A 21,373-nucleotide genomic window follows, 5' to 3' on the forward strand; every position below is an offset into this window, starting at 1 on the left:
GGATGAGTCTAATATCGTCTAGACTATAATCGATACGTAATACTATCACCACCACCTGGGATGAATAGGCATATTTATTTATTTTTTTTTTATTTTTTTTTTCAGTGAGGAGATACAGAAAAGGCTCCAGCGGGAGCAGACACTGCTGCGGCAGTTGGGAGATACGGAAAAGGCTCCTGTGGAAGCAGACACTGCTGTGGTAGATACAGAAAAGGCTACTGCGGGAGCAGACACTGCTGCGGCAGTGAGGAGATACGGAAAACAGAGAAGTAAAAGGGAGCATAAGAAGAGGAGGAGAGATAGCTGCTTTGGCCGCCTGCTGAGCTTGCTTCGGCTGCTGTAGTTGTTGAAAGTAAAAAAAAAAAGTTAGAGTGACATGAAATTCAGCCAAGTATGGTGACCCATACTCATAATTCGTGCTCTGCATTTAATCCATCCAAAGTGCACACAAACAGCAGTGAACACACACATGCCATGAACACACACCCGGAGCAGTGGGCAACCATTTATGCTGCGGCGCCCGGGGAGCGGTTGTGGGGTTCGGTGCCTTGCTCAAGGACATCTCAGTCATGGTATTGCCGGCCCGAGATTCGAACCCACAGCCCTAGGGTTAGGGGTCAAACTCTCTAACCACTAGGCCCATCTTCCCCCTCCTTGGATGTGGGAAGAGTAGACAGGTTAGTAACATTTGATAGGGCAACCTAAAAAATGAATGCATAGCCTACTGTGTTGCCAGCTTAGCAATTGGTTGCCTAATTTGACAATTCCTTAACCCTTTGTCCACATTAGTACATTCCTGTTGGAAGAGCATCATCACTGTTGTTTTGGCCTTCCGGCCTTTTTAAACAGCCTCCAAAACGAATACATTTGGAACACTGGTTTCACATTGTAGTATAGACTGTGGAAATGGAGGCTTCTGAAAATGATGAATATCATTTTGTCTTGTAAAACATACCAATAGACATGATTATGGCAATAACATTAATTGCAGTTATGTGCTATTCACTTCCAAGCAGTTTCTAAAGATATTTACTTGCATGCTTTTCATATTACGGTCCTAGAAAGACAACCGAATTTTATTCACACTTGCTGTCCTGCGGCAAAACGAGGGTCGTGGTGTATTAGATAAATTCTAAGTGATCACGCCAGTAAATGGTGAAATATGTCCCTAAATAAATTGGTCCTGCCAGAATAATTGCATGAAACTTATGTCTGTATAACCTCAGTTAGGTTTAAACATGTACGGTAAGGCAGATAATATCTTTGGACATTTCAGTGTGGATGACGACTCTGGAAAAAACTCCTTGGCTTCGTGGTAAAAATGGCATCGTCATCCGACAAAACTACGTCATAACCTCATTTAACAAACTTTAAGCCACCTTTCCATGGCACACGACATTTGGACACGATTGTCGCATTTCTCCCTCTAGCGGCAGTCGTGCAGAACTTTCAAACTGGTCGTGCAGCAACTGTTACCTTGGCATGTTTACCATGGTAAAATTAATAATTTTAATGAATATAATGTATGTAATGTATGAATACATCGTAACAAATCAGATGACCCCCAAAATAAAAACAGTAGGTTTTATGGGGCTAATCACGTAAATAATGGTTTAATAATTATTTCTCCCATAATTATTATAAACCACCATTTTACATAAATTGTGTTTGAAGAATAATGTTAAAGGTAACAAAATATTGGTAATTCTGACCTCGCACCGATAGATTTGATTAGAATACATCACTTCCGGTCGGGCGTTCGCATACGGTCTAGTCACAGAAGTTCAAATATTTGAACGCATCCGAGGCTCAAATCGGATCTGAAATTTCCGCATACGTATGTGATCGGAACTCCACGCAGCTCCCGCACTACTTTCTAGCCGCGAACCTGTATTTAGCGTTTTCACCTGAAAATGTATTGATTTACGACGCACGGTCTGCGCCGCTAGAGGAGGCAGCCTCAAACTGCGCCTCGGCCAGAAAAGAACTGAGGTGCGATTCCAGCGCTCGAGGAGAGCCCGGTCTTGATCGGATCAATCATGGTGTCAAGCGAGGCGAGCTCGGGCTTTGCACGGTCTATTGGCCACGACGTGTGGCTTGGCGAGAAGAGCAGCTGTCGCGATGAAGTTTGATGGTGCTCAATGGCCGTGTTTAATGATCATGGGTATCAGCAAAAGTAGCAGATCTGAAAAATCCCCGGTATGAATCTCCTCGGTGGAAGGAAAATTGGGTATGTGATAAGATGACAGACAGAGCGAACCGGGATGCTGATAAACCGTCAATGGAGACAGGTAGGCTAATTCAGCTGTATTTATACCCTAAGGTTGATTATCTTAAGTGGCTCCACCTGTGCTAATTAGGCTAAGTATCTGACGTGCTCCTCCCGAACCTTGTTATGAAACTACATTTAGGGTAAACAAAATTACCAACCAAACATGTGTTTTCTGGAGAATCTCTAACCTGATTCTTCCTCTCATATTTGGTCTATGCTGATTTAATATGAGGAAGAACAACAGCACAGAGGTTAATTTAGGTTCATTTGACCATGTCTATCATAATCCGGAAGTTAGTCAAGAGCTAATGCAAGAATTCTTCAGAAGAGAAGCAGTGTGTGATGACACACTGTTAACACAGAAATTAGTAAGATGCTCCAGTAGTGTCTTTTATGTCACATCTGTCCTGAAATCATCGGTTCTTCTTCTTTATTGCAACACATTAACTATTAAGTGTTGAAACATTTTGTTTTTTAAATGCATACAGTACATCAAATCCCCAAGGTCAAATGTTAACTTTTTTCTTCCAGAGTGGTAAAATAATAATTATCCCATTTAAAAAAAAAAACAATAGTTCTGCCATCACAACACAGTTAGTTTCACGCATCTTAACTACATCACATGGTGAAGGTGCACACAGGTATGAATGAATGAACAAACAAACAAGCAAACAATTACACTTGCCACAGTTACATGAAGAAACATTAAAGAAAACCTACCCTTTGTGCTTAACCCATTAGTGCCCAAATATTTCTGAATGGTTTCATACATATACAGTAGTCATGTTAATAGTGTCCTATGTGAACATGTTCTGCATTTATTTGTCCCATGTTTTTTTTTATTTTTTTTTATATATGATTATTTAAATACGGATAATTTGTAGGCTGCACCCATGATTGTTTGTTTATTTATTTACTTATTATTGAACATGCAGGTATTTTCATTCTTAGAAGTGTGTTAAATGAAAATAAATAAATACAAATAAATAGAATGAAGAAAATATTACATCTATATAATAAAAAGGGTATATCAGAAATATATATATATATATATATATATATAAATATATATATATATATATATATTTTTTTTTTTTTTTAGGTGAACTATCTAGTTATGATTAAAATTGACAGTTCAAATGGTCAGAATACACAGAAGAAGAAGAAATCCTGCCATAAGAGTCATTTAAGAAGAATCACCTAAAGAGAGTCAACTAAGGATGACTCTCACATCCATATTGTCAAAATGAATTCCATTCCAGAAAAAAACAAACAAAAAAACAACAACCAGCGCCTGAACAAGACGTCACATGACCACAGTGGTGTCTTATAAAAGTAAAAACCATAAAGCAGAAGTTCAGAGTGGTCCAGTCTACTTGAAGCAACAACTTCTAATAATCTCACACTCAACTCCAGCAGACTGAATATGTCTTATTATGGCAATATAAACATTTCTAGGAAACATGGAATGGAAGAACAATATGAAGAAATTAATATTCAGAGCAGAGATGCCAATACAGGAAAAGAGTACAAGGACATCCAGAAACACCGAACACCTCAAAACACAGGTACTGAGACTCATTTTACTAAAATAGCAAATGTCAATTTAGGTTTGAACAAGTCATGGTTTGTACAGCACAAAACATTGCTGAAAGCTGTCATGCAAACCTGGGAGATCACCAGGGTACTGAACCTAAGACTTCCTATATACTGTACATACATCCTACAGAGCTGGTCTGAGTTTGGTTGGTGTGATTTATGTGATTGTGAAAGCAAACTCAAACTCAAGTAGTATATAGACCTACACAAAATATATTTCATTTAAATCATTAAGAGATTAACCAAATAAGGTCCGATGTCAGTTCACTGTGACGCGACCCAAAGTTCACGGAAAGGAAAACGAGGCAGAAAGCCGTTTTCTCACGTCATTAGCTTCGCATATGTGCTATAGCCAGTGACCAGAAGAGAAGAGGAGTCGTTTTGAGGGGGAGGGGAAGTCAAAGTTTTTGATTAAAGATTATGAGGTTACATGAACCTCATAATAAACACTGCAGTAGTCCATAAAAAATAAATAAATAAATAAGGCAGAATCATGTGGCTACATATGCTTTTAAGGGGGACATATTAACAAGAAATAACCAAAATAACCGACATGGGAAAATTACGTCGGTTAGAGGTTCTTAATTTCGGTTTCGATTACATTTCGATTAATCGTCCAGCCCTAGTTCTCACTAGCTTTAAAAAGAAGGCAAGTGCATCTACACAGGAACAAGGCACTGACGTCAAAAACATCTAAATAGAAATGTCTGATGATATGTATTACAATGTGATCGGAGCTGAGTCTGAGAGGATGAAGACAAACAGAGCTGAGATGACGGTGGTCATCTATGAGAATGCAGACTGTGTGAAAGTTTATGACTCATGGACAGAGACAAACACACAGCAACCACATCAGCGTACAGGTTATCACAGTCATTTTTTATAGAAAATCATCACAGTTTGCATGTGTTCTTTCATTTAACATCATGACTGTGGTGTTCAGCAAGTGATTGTGTGAAGATCAGAAGCTCAAGATCACTGTAGTGTGACATACAGCGACTTATATTTTTTGCTGTCAAAACGCAATTTTATACGAGTTGCATTTTTAAGCATGCAACAAACATTTTTAAATATCTTGAAAAATACCTAGTATCACTTTCTATCCCGTTCACTTTCTATTTATATCCCGTATTTATATTAGATTTATAACACACAATGAACACCACATAGTTCAAAGCAAACGTTTCATATGACACATTCATCTGATATCTGATCTTATGGCTATTTGAGATAATTTTACTACTACTACTATTATTATTATTATTATTATTATTAATAAAACTTATAAGTGGTCTTTGACCCCTTTAAACAAAGCAGCATAAGCAAAATGGCAAGATATGATACTTATGACAGATTTAAACTACGAGAAATAGAATTCATTGTAAAAGTGGATGCAACGTTTTATATTGTTATAAATAAATAAACTCTTAAAAGCTATAACCACAAATAAATGAATATTATAATATATTAAAACTGAGATGATACAACATATATATATATATTTTAATTTTTTCTATAATGCATTATGCATTCATTATGATGCCTTAAGAATACCCTTATAATATATTATAAATATGGGCTTCATAGAAAGGGTTTAAAGTCTCCAATTTTTTTTTTTTTTTATATAGTTGGCCAAAATCTAGAAAAGATGATGATATATTGGCTATGAATAAGCACAAGATAGGTTACCAGCATAGGCGGAAATCGCGGGGGGGTCGGGGGGGTCCGGACCCCCCCTATCTGAGGGTTGTCCCCCTCTAAAATATAATTGAAATATGTGTATTGTAAATAATATAATGATATATAGTTAAACTAATTGTGTAAGTAGTAAAACAATACAAATGCAAACGGAGCAACAACAACAAAAAAAGTTTTAAACATCTCAAGTTCTCCCTGCATTGCCTCACATTGCTTTGGTCCACTGCCTGCTCCCATTTTCATCTCACCTCACCACCGACATACACACAGTCTTGTACGTTAGATTAGATTAGCACGGGTGCGCATTTAGATTTTCCCGCGTTCACTATGATTTAGTCGGTTTACTTCATTTAATATAGTCAATCTAATATAACATCACAATAAGAGTGCAGTTGTTCTCCAGATATTAGCATAACAAATGTGATTTAGATTTTTATAAAAATTGAATAAACAATAAGTTAATATTAAGTGCATTTTAGGCACCATATTGCCTGTTTTAGCTCTATTTCACCAACGAAAAAAGTTATAAGAAAACTAATCTACAGCAGTAACAGCACTAATTTTGAGAAACACAATGAGGAGGTGTTTCCTTACTGAATGAATCCACTTTTTGAACAAATCAGTCATTGACGTAATAAATTATTATTTTTATTTTTTTTCCCCTCTCTTTTACGTCTATACCGATCTCACTATACAGTTGTGTGAGGGTGTATGTCTAAGAGTGTGTATGCCTTCATTTTGCTAGGCATGGCAAATGTTTTTATATATGCATGTTTTAATTATAACTGTGAAGAAACAACATTGCTATTAAATGTGCTATACAAATAAATAAAAGTTGAAGTTAAGTTCAAATTCCATTGTATTTTGGTGGCTTGATTTTGTAAACAACTTCAAAAACATTGAAAAAAAAAAAAAATGTTTTGCAGATTGTTTTGGTCAATTTAGTCAGCTTTTTCATTGAACCAGAAAGAAACTTTGAGAAGAAGGATAATGGAACGTTCTCCATGCAATAGTAAGGCTTTCCTCTCTGTACACAAGTATAATCTTGCCTGTTTTATTGGTGTCCCCTTCAAAACTTGCTCGTGAGAAATGTTATGTTTATTGTCCCCCCCAACATTTAGATGAGATTTTCGCCCCTGGTTACCAGATCTATATATTTTTTTCTTCTTTTTGTGTAAGAAAAGATCATTTTAAAAGAAAAGTATTTTTTTCTACTTAAAATATTTTTTTTTCCTGAATGACAATTAAAAAAAGAAAATGCTAAAAGTTAAAATACAGATTCTGCTCGAAGTGTATTGATTGAAATATTTTAAGCCCTGTTAGGAACAATTGTATTTGAATTCGGACCACAACAAATCTGTCCAGTGTGAAAACATCCTAACAGACATATAGTCATTTTAACATTTCATTTCTTATATGTCACCTTCATTTCAGTGAGGATCAGAAACTACAGAGCAGCTGTAGTGTGTTTGGTTCTGCTGTGTGTTCTTCTGCTGACTGCAGTCATAGTGCTGTGTGTCCACATCCATACAAACAACACACACTGCATACAAAAGAAAGACCAGAACAAGACAGACCACCTACCAAATTTTGGAAAAGGTAGGTTTCTTCATTTTATGTAGTTTTATAAGGGGCAGTACAAGCTCATTCTGGCACTCAAGCACTTACATTCTCCATTCACATACATACATTTCTACTCTCACACACATACATTCTCCATTCACATGATAAACATGCTTTTTTTTCCTTTTCTTAATTTAGGAAGTTAATAAAATAGGAGGTTGCAAGTTAGGGACAGTGATATCTTTAAATTATTTACATAACTCAAGATTTGGACTCATTGCGGTTTATTTATTTTTAGATTTTGTAGTGCAGACATACATATAATTAAGGTAATAAAACAAATAATAATAAAGAGTAATAATCAAGAATTCATTCAGTCCGTCAGATGTATTTGTTTTATGCAATTGCTTCATGTTGCATATATATTTGTTTGTTTGTTTGTTAGTTTATTCAATGTTAGTTTGGCCAGTAACTGAGCAAAATAAACATTTAATAAATGCAAAAAAAAAAAAAAAAAAATTCTTAAATTTGCAACAAGAAAGGGAATAGAATTAACTGGAATAGAATTAAAACTTCCTGAAAGACCCGAAAAAGCATGGTTGATTTACTTTTTATCTTTGAACTATTGCACCTATTTTGTAAAATGGTTACTATTTATTACAATACAATTTTACAGTCTTATTTATTGCTTGATTGATTGATTGTGGTAAGTCCTGTGAAAATTTTGCCTGGGCAAGTAAAAAATGTAAACCACTGGCCGAACCGGACCAGTAGAAAATTTCCTTAGGATTAAGCCCTGTCAATACAATCAAAACCAGTGTACACAGATCTGTAGAACAGATAGCTTACATAATTATATGTTCAAGACATATAAAACTTAAAATATGTACTTGAAAAGAAAACAGGATGACTTTGAATAGTATAACTGTAAAATTGTGAGGAAGAGCTGAGCAGGTCTTGCACATGTGTTTCCTGGTCTGAGAGTGACTTCCTGCTTAAAGGAAGTAATGGATACCAAAAAAAAATAGAAATATATGTATGCAAAAGGAGAATGCATGTGTGTGAAAGCAAAAAATGTATGTATGAGAAAGGAGAATGTATGTGTTTGAGAGAGAGTAGAAATCTATGTATGTGAATGGAGAATGTAAGTGCCAGAATCCATTATTAAAAAAGAAAACAAGAAAAATATACATTTGTACAGATCAAGCACCATTTAAAGTATATGCAAAACCAGTCCAAAACAGTTCTAAACAAATATGTCAATGGATTTTGATGTGAGAGGACAACAAAGAACAGTCTTGTTATTATGGCCAGTAATGAGAGTTTAAAGTTAAAATCATGTTTATAAGGAACAATGTATAAACATCCTTATAAACATGCAGTGTATGAATTTATGTTGTTTACTCAATGTGATCTCATGAGAATACGTGTGTATTTTTACGTTAAATGTGGTTCTACCACACGTACATTTACTTACGTTTTCATGCACATAAAAACGTACAACTTAGACGTATTTATAGCAGTAAAACGTACAAATACTTACGTGTTAGCAGCTAAAAAAACGTAAATAATCTAACGTAAAGTGTGAATTTATATGAATTCCCATGTATTAATATTAAAATCGTGGCTTTAATTATTTAAATCTGTTGTATTTAATTGTCATATCAATAAATGTTTTTATTGAATTTATTGAAAGCAGTTTACTCATCTACTTAATAGGAAATAACATTTCTGTGCATGCTGCAAACCATAGATACACAAAAGCACAGCATACAATTACAAATCACATCCATTTTATTTGTTTGCTGTACTCCATATCTTTAGAATCCAGATTTTTGCAAGGAACATATCCATATCAATCGATCTTCATCTTCATTCTCAGCAACAGCGTCCGTCGCAGTCAAAGCCCGCGCTCGTTATGATTCGAATTTGAAAATAGCGCCAGTGCGCCAAAGGAACGTTACGACATGGTTTACGGCAATAATATCGAACTCTCATTGGTTCTCACATAATTCGTCACAGATTGCGAAATGTCATGTTTCAGTTGATAGACATTTGAAATCAGTACTGCTACTGCGCCAGTGCGCCTTCACGGAGAGAAGACAGATTCATAATTTCACGGATTAATAAATTAAATTCTGCTCTGTACCCTATAAAAACTATTACCTCCAGAGAGTACTGCGACTGGAACTCATTATCATTTGAACTACTTTTGGTACCACTTTTGATATTTTTTTCGCAAAAAATAAATGATTAACATTATGTTTGTTTGTCTGTTATTCGTTTATTTATAACAGTAACGTTATGTAGTTTTAAGAAATGGTTATGGGTAGGTGTAAGATTAACGTTAGTGGCTCAAAATAACGTTTTAATGTTATATTTTTACTAAAATTGCCTTTTATTATGTTTTATTCTTTTAACATTCTGTATAAAATGGGTAGGTTTAGGTTCGGGTGAGGTATAGGGATCTTACATTTATCAAAAAAAATATATAAAAAGGGAATATATACATGATAAATATTTAAAAAAAATAATCCGATACGCATTGAAAAGCAGCTTCATGAGCAAATTTCTATGGATAACTGACTGGTCAGAGAACACGTTCTATCTGTACGTATTTGAGGTTGTTTTTACGTAAATTTCGATACGTATCGAACCTGTAATTACGTCCAGATAATACGTAAATGACACTGTAAATACGTAAAGGCACATACGTATTGGACAGTTTTAATTTACGTCTAAATATGTACGTTTTGATTGTGAGATCAGGCTGGTTTACTTGCATATATTCTTATGAGCTGTTTGTACTCTCATTCTGATGGCACCCATTCACTGTAGAGGAGCTGCATTGCTAAATTTATCCAAATCAGTTCTGATGAAGAAACAAACTCAACTACTGTACATCTTGAACAGCCTTAAGGAAGCTAAATACTCAGCAAAATGTAATTTTATTTGTGTGAATTATTCCTTGGACAGATCAGTGCTCTTCCGACCCTAAATGGATAACATACAATCACAGTTCCTACTACATTTCCTCTGAGTGGAAGAACTGGACTGAAAGCAGACAAGACTGTTTGCAGAGAGGAGCAGATCTGGTCATCATAAACAACAAAGAGGAACAAGTGAGTGAAAGATTGTGTTTGAATCAGTGATGAATAATGCTTATGGTCTAAATGTATAATATTTCATTCTAGGAATATATTAAAAGGGTTACTAGTGGAAACGTTGTGTGGATTGGTCTGACTGACAGTGATAATGAAGGGGTCTGGAAGTGGGTTGATGGCAGCACACTGAACACTAGGTGAGCAGCTTGGTCTCAGTTCTCTGTCACACTGTTAAACCATACAATTTAAACCATAACCTATTTGCAAACAATATCAATGCATGTATGCATTAACTTCCAAACCTATTTAGTCACTTGAGCCACATATATTATATGACAAATAAACTTGAGCTGTTTTACTGATGATCTGTTGTAGCTTCCGGAGTTTCTGGGGGACCCGTGAGCCTAATGGTGGAAGAAATGATGACTGTGCTGTATCTCAGTATAGCTGGGCTGATTTTCCATGTCATGATACCTTTGTATGGATTTGTGAGAGGAATTTACAGGTTTAACAAAACTGTTTCATCAAATCTGTACATCTAAAGTGGTAACCAAATAGATTTGTTGTAATGTGCAAAACAGTAAGAAGAGTTAGGGCTACTGTTCTTATTATTTTAAATGAACGTATGATGCTCATTTTAATAAAAATTATAGAACAATTAAATTATATTAAAACAAATAACAAATTGCACTCATTTCTCTATGCAAAATCGGTTTAGTGTTTGGGGAACTCTGTTATAATGCAAATATAATTTAATATGTCAAATGTTATTTATTTGAATACCCTCTCATTTTTTATCATGGATAATGGTAAAAAAAGGTTGTACTTTTTAGCGCTTATCCAAACTATAAAAGAACTGGTGTTTATTTTATTATTATTATTTTACTTAGACGGATATGTGTTATAAAAGAAAGAAAGAACTATGAATGAATGAATAATAAAAAACTAATAAAAAACGAATAAAAAACTTTTATCTTAACAAGAAATTCTGCAGTTCACTGTAAGAAAAACATGTTTTAAGTTTACAGAAGTTTTCACTTGATGGATGGATGAATCAATTAAATTAATTTGAAAACACATATCACTCATGAACAAAGAGCCACTGCTGTGTGCTGCTCTGAGAACTAAACTCTTTATTCTGCTTCGGCCTCCTTTGGAACTATTTTCATTGGTGGACTAAAAATAAACAAAGTAACTGTCAATACTGTTTATAAAATTCCTCAATATTTACTTCTTGTTTATTGAAGTGTTGTGTCTGCTTCTGATGTCCTTGAACATAAGCAATACTGCACAAGTAGGTTCTTTTGATAATAATGTAATTTCAACCTAAATTTAATTTGAATATGTGTCTGGCAGTTCTGTATCCGTTACATAGTTTGTGCCCAGTTATAATGATGAGAGACATAGTACTGAACATCATATCTGGTGTGTTCAGGAAGTGACTTCAGGAAGCTGCAGAGCAGCTACAGAGTGCTTACATCTACTGTGTTTTCTTTCAAACATTTAGCAAATGAGAAGAACTTGGTCATTTGGTAGTGACCTGTACTCTAGAGGAAAGCCTATGAACATCCTATAAATTCTGTTTCTATTGAACACAAACATAATATAGGATTTCATTATAATTATACACTTTAAAGTTAAAATATCTATGTTTTACAGTCTTAATAATATAACAATCATTTATAGTCATTTTTAAAGAAGTTTCTAGATTTACTTTACAAATGGTTCTGATGCTAAAATCACAATTATGATAATAATATTTAAATGTAATATTGCTGTATTTATTATAAATGATTTATACTTTAAATCACACATAATTTAAAATAACTTTCCCATCCCCCTTGAGCTTTCTTCTCTTCTCTGATGACGTGTTTACTGGAGCGGGGGTAAGACAGCCTGTCAATCATATCCAACATCCAATCATTTTTCTAATAAAAAAAAAAAATCCCATATGTATATATATATATATATATATATATATATAGATATATATAGATATATTTATACATATATACATATCACCATCATGTCTGTGGTGTTCAGGAACTGACTGTGTGAAGATCAGAAGCTCGAGTGTGTTCGGTGCTGCTGTCTTCTTCTGCTTACATACAATAACTAACCATCTGTTATGTTTTTGGAAAGTCACTAACCTGCTCAGAACAAACACAGAGCAAAACATGTTTACTCAGTTAGGATGGTCATAAACCTGCTATCTGAAATTAATTTGTTAACAGAACTGCACACTGATAATACTAAGTCAATCCTTTGTTTGCCCTTTATTAATGAAGCAAACATCATACGAGGTCAGGTGCATTTGAGTGTCTGTTCAAATACTACACATAAACATCCAACATTAGTGTGGTGTTTTGTTACCACGATTTGTCTGAACCCCGCTCACATCTGGCCTGCATGGATTTCACTCGGGCCAGATGTGGGCTGGATCTTGGCCGAAACTGCTTGCTGTTTGGGTTAATATTATGTAGGCCTACTCTTGGAAACGAGCAGCAGAAATCACACTCAACAGAACAAAATGTGAACTTTTTATATTAAGTAAACAAGTAAACAACTTAATGCAATTGAAAACATATGGTCATTGATATGAAAACAATAATAATAAACATTAATGCTGCAATTTCAATAATAAATTTTAGCTATTCAAAAATAGATCAAAATTTCCATAACGTTATGCAGCTTACCTCTGACGGTGTTAAACATGGTGTCATGTAGATGGAATATGAATGGAAATGATGTGCAGATGAGGTTATGCACCGTAAAACTAGGCATTGTAAGCTCCATATATGGTTATTTCGGGGAGGAGACAGGGTGTAAACCTTTGCAGTGTAAACCGCATCAATAACAAAACATTTTTAAAATAAAACGTGCATATCTTAAAGTTCCTTCAAATTCTATCTTTTAAATACAGTGGTGTTTGTCAAAATATTGGGAATATTATGAAAGGGGTTATCATTAGGCAACTATCCGTTTCTTTGTGCATACAGAGGTTCTACAGTACTGTCTTTAGACATGTTCAAACTATCCAATGGTTTGATCAACGAGCACATCCTTATGTCTGTCGTTATCATCTACGTTCCAAAGCCATCTGACAAAGTCAAGTTCACATCAATAATAATAATTTGTGGAATAGAATTTTCTCAGAACATGAGTTTTGCTATTTAGAACACAATTTAAGCCACAACAGAATACAGAGCGGAACCTTTATGCGCCTCGAGATTTCACAGGAAATACCTATGCTGTGTGCAGTGCATAGAGTCTATTACCTTTTTCTGCAGACCAACTACCCCCTAGTGGTCAGGAACATTTCCTTTGTTGTGGCTTAATGTCATTGTGTTGTGAGAATGTCATTGTGTTGTGGCTTAATATCGTTGAGTTGTGTGAATGTCGTTGTGTCGAGGCTTAATGTCGTTGTGTTGTGGCTTAGTGTTATTATATTGTGGCTTGATGTTGATGTGTTGTGAGAATGTCGTTGTGTTGTGAGCTAATGTTTTTTTAATGTCGTTGTGTTGTGCACTACTAGGCCACCTTACATTTCACTTAGACATACGTTCACCTAAAGGAGTCACCTGTTCAATTTCTCATTAATGCAATTATCTAATCAACCAATCACATGGAAGTTGCTTCATTTAGGGGTGTGGTCCTGGTCAAGACAATCTCCTGAACTCCAAACTGAATGTCAGAATGGGAAAGAAAGGTGATTTAAGCAATTTTGAGTGTGGCATGGTTGTTGGTGCCAGACGGGCCGGTCTGAGTATTTCACAATCTGCTCAGTTACTGGGATTTTCACGCACAACCATTTCTAGGGTTTACAAAGAATGGTGTGAACAGGGGCGCTGCACAAGATCCCGGGCCCTATGCATAGGCAGTACTAATGCCCCCCCCCCCCCCCCCCTTGAAAATATATATTCCAGACTTTTCAAGGGCCCTCTCTTCCTTTGGGACCCTGGTAATCAGTACTGGTTTTACCCCCAGTCCGACGCCCCTGGGTGTGAAAAAGGAAAAACATCCAGTATGCAGCAGTCCTGTGGGTGAAAATGCCTTGTTGATGCTAGATGTCAGAGGAGAATGGGCCGACTTATTCAAGCTGATAGAAGAGCAACTTTGACTGAAATAACCACTTGTTACAAATGAGGTATGCAGCAAAGCATTTGTGAAGCCACAACACGCACAACCTTGAGGCGGATGGGCTACAACAGCAGAAGACCCCACCGGGTACCACTCATCTCCACTACAAATAGGAAAAAGAGGCTACAATTTGCACAAGCTCACCAAAATTGGATCAATCAGGTGCATTTGAGTGTCTGTTCAAATACTACACATAAACATCCAAAATTAGTGTGGTGTTTTGTTACCACGATTTGTCTGAACCCCGCTCACATCTGGCCTGCATGGATTTCACTCGGGCCAGATGTGGGCTGGATCTGGGCCGAAACTGCTTGCTGTTTGGGTTAATATTATGTAGGCCTAATCTTGGAAACGAGCAGCAGAAATCACACTCAACAGAACAAAATGTGAAGCCACAACACGCACAACCTTGAGGCGGATGGGCTACAACAGCAGAAGACCCCACCGGGTACCACTCATCTCCACTACAAATAGGAAAAAGAGGCTACAATTTGCACAAGCTCACCAAAATTGGACAGTTGACGACTGGAAAAATGTTGCCTGGTCTGATGAGTCTCGATTTTTGTTGAGACATTCAGATGGTAGAGTCAGAATTTGGCATAAACAGAATAAGAACATGGATCCATCATGCCTTGTTACCACTGTGCAGGCTGGTGGTGGTGGTGTAATGGTGTGGGGGGTGTTTTCTTGGCACACTTTAGGCCCCTTAGTGTCAATTGGGCATCGTTTAAATGCCACAGCCTACCTGAGCATTGTTTGTGACCATGTCCATGCCTTTATGACTACAGTGTACCCATCCTCTGATGGCTACTTCCGGCAGGATAATGCACCATGTCACAAAGCTCGGATCATTTCAAATTGGTTTCTTGAACATGACCATGAGTTCACTGTACTAAAATGGCCCCCACAGTCACCAGATCTCAACCCAATAGAGCATCTTTGGGATGTGGTGGAACGGGAGCTTTGTGCCCTGGATGTGCATCCCACAAATCTCCATCAACTGCAAGATGCTATCCTTTCAATACGGGCCAACATTTCTAAAGAATGCTTTCAGCACCTTGTTGAATCAATACCACGTAGAATTAAGGCAGTTCTGAAGGTGAAAGGGGGTCAAACACAGTATTAGTATGGTGCTCCTAATAATCCTTTAGGTGAGTGTACATCACAATAGGGAAGTAAAGAATGCTTCAACATCCATTTCGACTTGATATATTTTTTTTTCATGCATTGACCTCAAATTTGGTTCTCACTAGCTTTAAAAAGAAGGCAAGTGCACCTACACAGGAACAAGGCACTAACATCAAAAACATCTAAACAGAAATGAATGATGATTTTAATTACAACGTGATCAGAGCTGAGTCTGAGAGGATGAAGACAAACAGAGCTGAGATGACGGTGGTTATCTATGAGAATGCAGACTGTGTGAAAGTTTATGACTTCAGGACAGAGACAAACACACAGCAACCACATCAGCGTACAGGTTATCACAGTCATTGTTTTTTTTATAGAAAATCATCACAGTTTGCACATGTTCAATCATTTAACATCATGTCTGTGCTGTTCAGCAAGTGATTGTGTGAATATCAGAAGCTCCAGAGCAGCTGTGGTGTGTTTGGTGCTGCTGTGTGTTCTTCTGCTGACTGCAGTCATAGTGCTGTGTGTCCACATCCGTAGAAACAACATAAGTTACACACAAGAGAGAAAAGAGCTAGTAAATCAACTTTTAAAAGTAAATTATCTGCTAGAAGTTCATTTAGCTAGAAGCTCACAGTCCATTTAGGCCAAATAAATGAATAAATAAATAAATTTAAAGTGCAACCTGAAAACTTGAATACCAAAAGAGTGTCTTATATGGTTTGGGACTGATATTAGCAGACTCAAGTCTCTGTTATATCTTAAAATAAATGTGCTTTTACTGAATAAACCTGAGAAACCCAGTTTTGCCAAATTCTTTACTCTACCCTGCAACTTACTCATTTCAGCCAGTTATTACAGATAAACAGAAAATTCAAGTTAATCTGATAAGTTTTATTATAGTCAGACTTGGGGTTTTGATGTAATTTGATCCATCTGAGAAGTGGTTGTTTACACAACAAAAAGTAAATAGTGTTAAATAAAGGAAGTACTTTTCAAATGTGCCAAGTTTTATTTTATTCATTTAAGGGCATTTAACACATACTTATAATTTTATGACAATGTTATTAATGAATACTTTATCTACTTGGAATTTATTGCCCAAGCAGAAAAGAAATGTACTGTGACCAGATACTGATTACAGAAAACCACTGAAATGCAGCTGACACTAAAATACATTTAAATTAAGAAAACCTTTTTTTTTTTTTCCTCTTTTACATTTTGGGTCTAGTAAGATTTCAAAATAATTGCCTTCATGTCGGTCTGGGGGTTGGTTTTGGTATGAAGTGACTCAGTTGTGAATAATTTGAGTTGGGTACAGATCTTGTTACCCGAGAAGACCTTTAATTGAGAGTAAATGGGAATAAAGTGCTAATTAGTCAAATGTGTTGTTTACAGGTGAATGGATTTACTATCAATTCAGTTTTTACTATAAGTCCAATGAGAAGAAGAACTGGACTGAGAGCAGACGAGACTGTTTGAAGAAAGGAGCAGATCTGATCATCATAAACAACAGAACAGAACAAGTGAGAGAAAGATGCTGTGCGTGTTTGTAGTGTTTAGCTGCTAAGTGAGAGATGGTCAGCTGAAATGTGTGTATTGTTGATTTATGATATTAACATAATTGCTTCATCTGTTTAGGATTTTGTTATGAAAATTACTAATGAAAAAGAATTCTGGATTGGTGTGACGGAATGTGATGTGGAGTTCACCTCTCATAAAGCCCTAGGAAAATAATATAAAATGGGTTCTTTCTTTTTTCTTTCTTTCTTTCTTTCTTTCTTTCTTTCTTTCTATAACAGTACAAAACATTCAGAATGAATGATTATCATCTAAAGCAGAGCCATTCATTGCTGCTTCTGAGGTGTCACTTTTGAAACTTTTTGAAAGTGTTGATCTACTCACAGTTATTTTGTATCTCTGATATGCTATTATAGTTTTATACATATTTTGAATATGTTTTTATTTTTATATTCCTGTTTTCATTTTAAGTTAACTATGTAATGATGATTATCATCTGTGAGAAGGGTATTTTACCTCTAGGAACCTTTTTTTTTTCTGATCCAAGTTTAACAGTAGCACTTTCATAACTTTCATGTCTTTGACATGCTATTATAGTTTTAATTAACATTTTGAATGAGTTTTTATTATTGAATTTCAGTTTTCTTTGTTCTTTTGTTTCTAGTTCATGAAAATAACCCTGCTCCAGTCTTGAAAAGATACACCTTAACCAGTAATTCAAGGTCTTCAGGATCAGTAGAAGATTCCGGGCAGGTGTATTGGAGATGAAGTCTACAGGATGGTGATGCTGCAGGAGCAAGACTGAACACTCCTGATCTAAAAGAAATACTTGTTGCCATTGTGATTCTATATTGTTGACTATTTTGAAAGCTATAAAATGAGTAATATGTTAAGTTCTAAATACGTCATATGCACAGTCATAGACTAACATTCAAAAGAGCAAAAGCTTGTTTGAGAAAAAAATGCAGGCTTGAACAAAGAGTCACATAAGTTTGAGGAATATTCTTGGTGGCATGATAATGTAATTTCCGCTTGTCTCTTCACAGGATAAAAGTGAGGCACTTGCAATGGAAGTATACATGTTAATACAGTATATTTACTTTATGGATGGTTCTAAACTGAACTGTCTGACATGTTTTAGTTTTCACACATTGACCAAGATTTTGTTTCTCACTGGTGTTAAGACAAGCGCTGACTAAAACACATCTATACAGGAACAAGGAACTAAACAGTTTAATGTTAGACTGTTGAAGAGCAAACATGTCTGAGGATATTTATGACGATGCCTTCGGGACAGAGACTGAGGGAATGAAGAGAGAGAGAATGGAGATGACCGTGGTTGTCTTTGAGAGTATAGATCATGTGAGAGATTATGATTTCAAGACAGAGACAAACACCAACAAACCACTTCAGTGTACAGGTAATCACATTCATTTATTTGATTAAACATCACAGTTTGCACATGTTCAGTCATTTAGTTCAGCACGTGATTGTGTGAAGATCAGAAGCTCCAGAGCAGCTTCAGTGTGCTTGGTTCTGCTGTCTGTTCTTCTGATCCTATAAATATGACTGTAAAGCTAAAGTTAAAGACGATACTAACTAACTTGTGCATATGTCACAAACGTGAGTGTTGCTCATGAATGACCATGCTCAGGAAGGTCATAAATATGATATCTAGAATGTGTTTTATATTTATAGCTGAACTGTATATTGACAACCTTAAACACATCTTGCTCCTTACACAACAAAAATAAATGGGAATATACTGGAAAATATAATGCAATATTAAATAATACATTTCCACATTACTGGAAACTAGTGCTTACATTTTTCAATATACTGCAATATATACGTTTTGCGCACTCTCCCTTTTGCACTACATATATGTGTGTATGCAAAACTGATTTGTGCATCTCTAGAGGAAATGGCAAGGACTGTTCAGAGATCAGAGAGTTTTGACCAATCAGAAGAGCTAGTTTGGGCGCTTATCAGCAGGGAGGAAAAAATACTTTTGTGAGTTGTTGCTAGCATCTTCCAAAGCAGATAGAGGAAACCAAGGTATGTTTTCTTTCTTTCTTTTTCTGACATCACTCACCTTTATAGTGTACATTTGTTTATAATTTAAATATTAAATGATTTTACCTCCAACCCTGATAAAACTCACTTGTAGCATTTTAGTTAATTAAGTTAGCTGGTAGAGGTGTGTTTGATTAGAGGTAAAGCTAAACTGCAGGACTGCTTCACCTCACAAAGAGAGCTTATATATTTTTTAACCCTTTAATTAAATAGATTATTATTAGAATGCCATACACAAGATCATTGAATATATTTAATATGTATAAATTGTTAACAAATGTATACAGTTTAACAGTGAGTGATTTCAGAAAAAGAAAGAAAATGTACATTTATTGGTATTTGTAACTCTCAGGTCTGGAAGATGCTCACAGCTTGCAGCTCGCACACGTTTTTATTAATTGATTTTTCTTCCGGCTCGTTCGGTTGCCAACTGATAAGCACCTAGACTACTCTGTAAAGAACTTGCTGTAAATTTTACAGTAGATGGATGTATTATTACTGTATTTTCATTTAAAGTATTATTACTGTATTGTCAATGTTAGTAGTGTTCGGTTTATTTGCATTTTTAACTGTATAAAACAATCAAATTGCAATACAGCACTGTAAACCATATTTTGTTTAAATCCCCAACCCCATAACAATCAGAATAACTCATTAGCATTTGTCCTGATAATATTCTTTTTAATTGTTGAATATTTCCTTTTTAAAAATACAAATTACAAGTCTTGACCTATAGTATGCACTAGCTGAAAAAGGACATCATCACAGTCCCTCCAAAACATGCTTTAGAGAAGTAAAATACAGTAAAAAATTAGTTTGTGGTGTTGTGTTAAATTTCAGTAATTTTGGCAAAACTGACAACAGTGGTGGAGCTAGAGTTTTATACATGGGATGGCCAGGGGGTGGCCAAGGCTAATTCAGGAGGTCCATGACAGAAAAATTGGTGTATAACTCCAACATGGTATAAAAAATGGCAATTATATTAATACTTTCATTTAACAAAGATGTTTTAAATTTATCCAAAGTGATGATAAAGACATTTATAATGTTACAAAAGATTTCTATTTCAGATAAATTGTGCTCTTCTGAACATTCTATTCATCAAAGAAACCTGAAACAATTCTACTCAGCTGTTTTCAAAATGATAATAATAATTACTTTTTTGAGCAGCAAATCTGAATATTAGCATGATTTCTGAAGGGTCATGTGATTGGAGTAATGATGCTAAAAATTCAGTTTTGAAATCGCAGGAATATATACATATTACATTATGTAAATATTATATTATATATTATATAATACTATTATTATATATCATTTTTAGAATTTTTAGAATTGAATTTGTATCCAATTTTAAGGATTAAGTCAGGTGTCTTTTCTCTCATGTGCTAATTTGAACCTGGCTGCTACGTTTAATCATATTGCCACAACACATAAACATAATTATTCACCTTAAATGGCATGAACCAATAGGATGTCACATGCTTCTGTACTTCCACATAATTTGCCTCACCTACTGAAATCTCAAAAAGCAGAGAGCCACAAAGTAGAAACACACACAGAAAGGTTCCACCATTTACAAAACTAACTAAAACATTTGTCTGTGTATGGCAATACGAACACACTTTCAATACTGCATGTAGAAATAAAGAAACATTTCTTCATGTCTGTCATCTTCAGGAAGTGAGTCTGTGAAGGTCAGAAGCTCCAGAGCATCTGTAGTGTGTTTGGTTCTGCTGTGTGTTCTTCTGCTGACTGCAGTCATAGTGCTGTGTGTTCACATCTACACTAACTGCACAGAAGAGACAAAACCGCTTCTAACCAATCATACCAATCTCACAGAAGAAAGAAAAGAGCTAGAAATCAAGATCACCAACCTCACAGAAGAAAGAAAGACCAAAAGAGACCAGCTAATAAATCAGCTTTCAATTCTTGGTAAAGGTGGTTTAGTAAAGTTTATTCATTCTATTCTATAGTGTACACTATACAGTACATTATTACAGATGAATATTTATATGAATATATATACATGAATATGTAAACTGAATTGAAAGCTGATTTATTAGCTGGTCTCTTTTGGTCTTTCTTTCTTCTGTGAGGTTGGTGATCTTGATTTCTAGCTCTACAAACACACTTTCAATACTGAATGATTCTAGCTCTTTTCTTTCTTCTGTGAGATTAGTAATGTGTTGAAGCTGAGGTTTTTCAGGATGGTGATTCTGCAGGAGCAGGACTGAACACTCCTGATCGAAGATCAATATTTATT

At 35.4% G+C, this 21,373-nt stretch overlaps 2 protein-coding genes across 2 annotated transcripts in view; both read left to right on the top strand.

Moving 5' to 3' along the window:
• Positions 1–3,637: 3,637 nt before the first annotated feature.
• On the top strand, positions 3,638–10,937 carry LOC132127644 (CD209 antigen-like protein E). The gene is made up of 5 exons (XM_059539624.1): positions 3,638–3,840; positions 7,004–7,168; positions 10,109–10,254; positions 10,327–10,433; positions 10,612–10,937. Exons 1-5 carry the CDS (start codon positions 3,699–3,701, stop codon positions 10,745–10,747), a joined length of 696 nt encoding a protein of 231 aa, XP_059395607.1. The 5' UTR covers positions 3,638–3,698; the 3' UTR covers positions 10,748–10,937.
• A 7,320-nt stretch (positions 10,938–18,257) lies between these two features.
• Positions 18,258–21,373, top strand: part of LOC132126986 (CD209 antigen-like protein E) — a 36,230-nt gene continuing 33,114 nt past the window's right edge. Inside the window, exons 1-2 of the mRNA XM_059538606.1 lie at positions 18,258–18,451; positions 20,788–21,042. Coding sequence (XP_059394589.1) covers positions 18,292–18,451; positions 20,788–21,042 — 415 coding nt within the window. The 5' untranslated portion in view covers positions 18,258–18,291. The remainder of the gene's footprint in view (positions 18,452–20,787; positions 21,043–21,373) is intronic.

The sequence above is a fragment of the Carassius carassius genome, chromosome 45, assembly GCF_963082965.1.
Source record: "Carassius carassius chromosome 45, fCarCar2.1, whole genome shotgun sequence".
Lineage (NCBI taxonomy): Eukaryota > Metazoa > Chordata > Actinopteri > Cypriniformes > Cyprinidae > Carassius > Carassius carassius.

Excerpts from the sequence above, each read along its gene's own strand:
- LOC132127644 (XM_059539624.1), top strand. The coding sequence starts at position 3,699 with ATGTCTTATTATGGCAATATAAACATTTCTAGGAAACATGGAATGGAA. Across the intron at positions 3,841-7,003 it reads CCGAACACCTCAAAACACAG|TGAGGATCAGAAACTACAGA; the intron begins GTACTGAGACTC and ends CCTTCATTTCAG. Across the intron at positions 10,434-10,611 it reads GGCAGCACACTGAACACTAG|CTTCCGGAGTTTCTGGGGGA; the intron begins GTGAGCAGCTTG and ends GATCTGTTGTAG.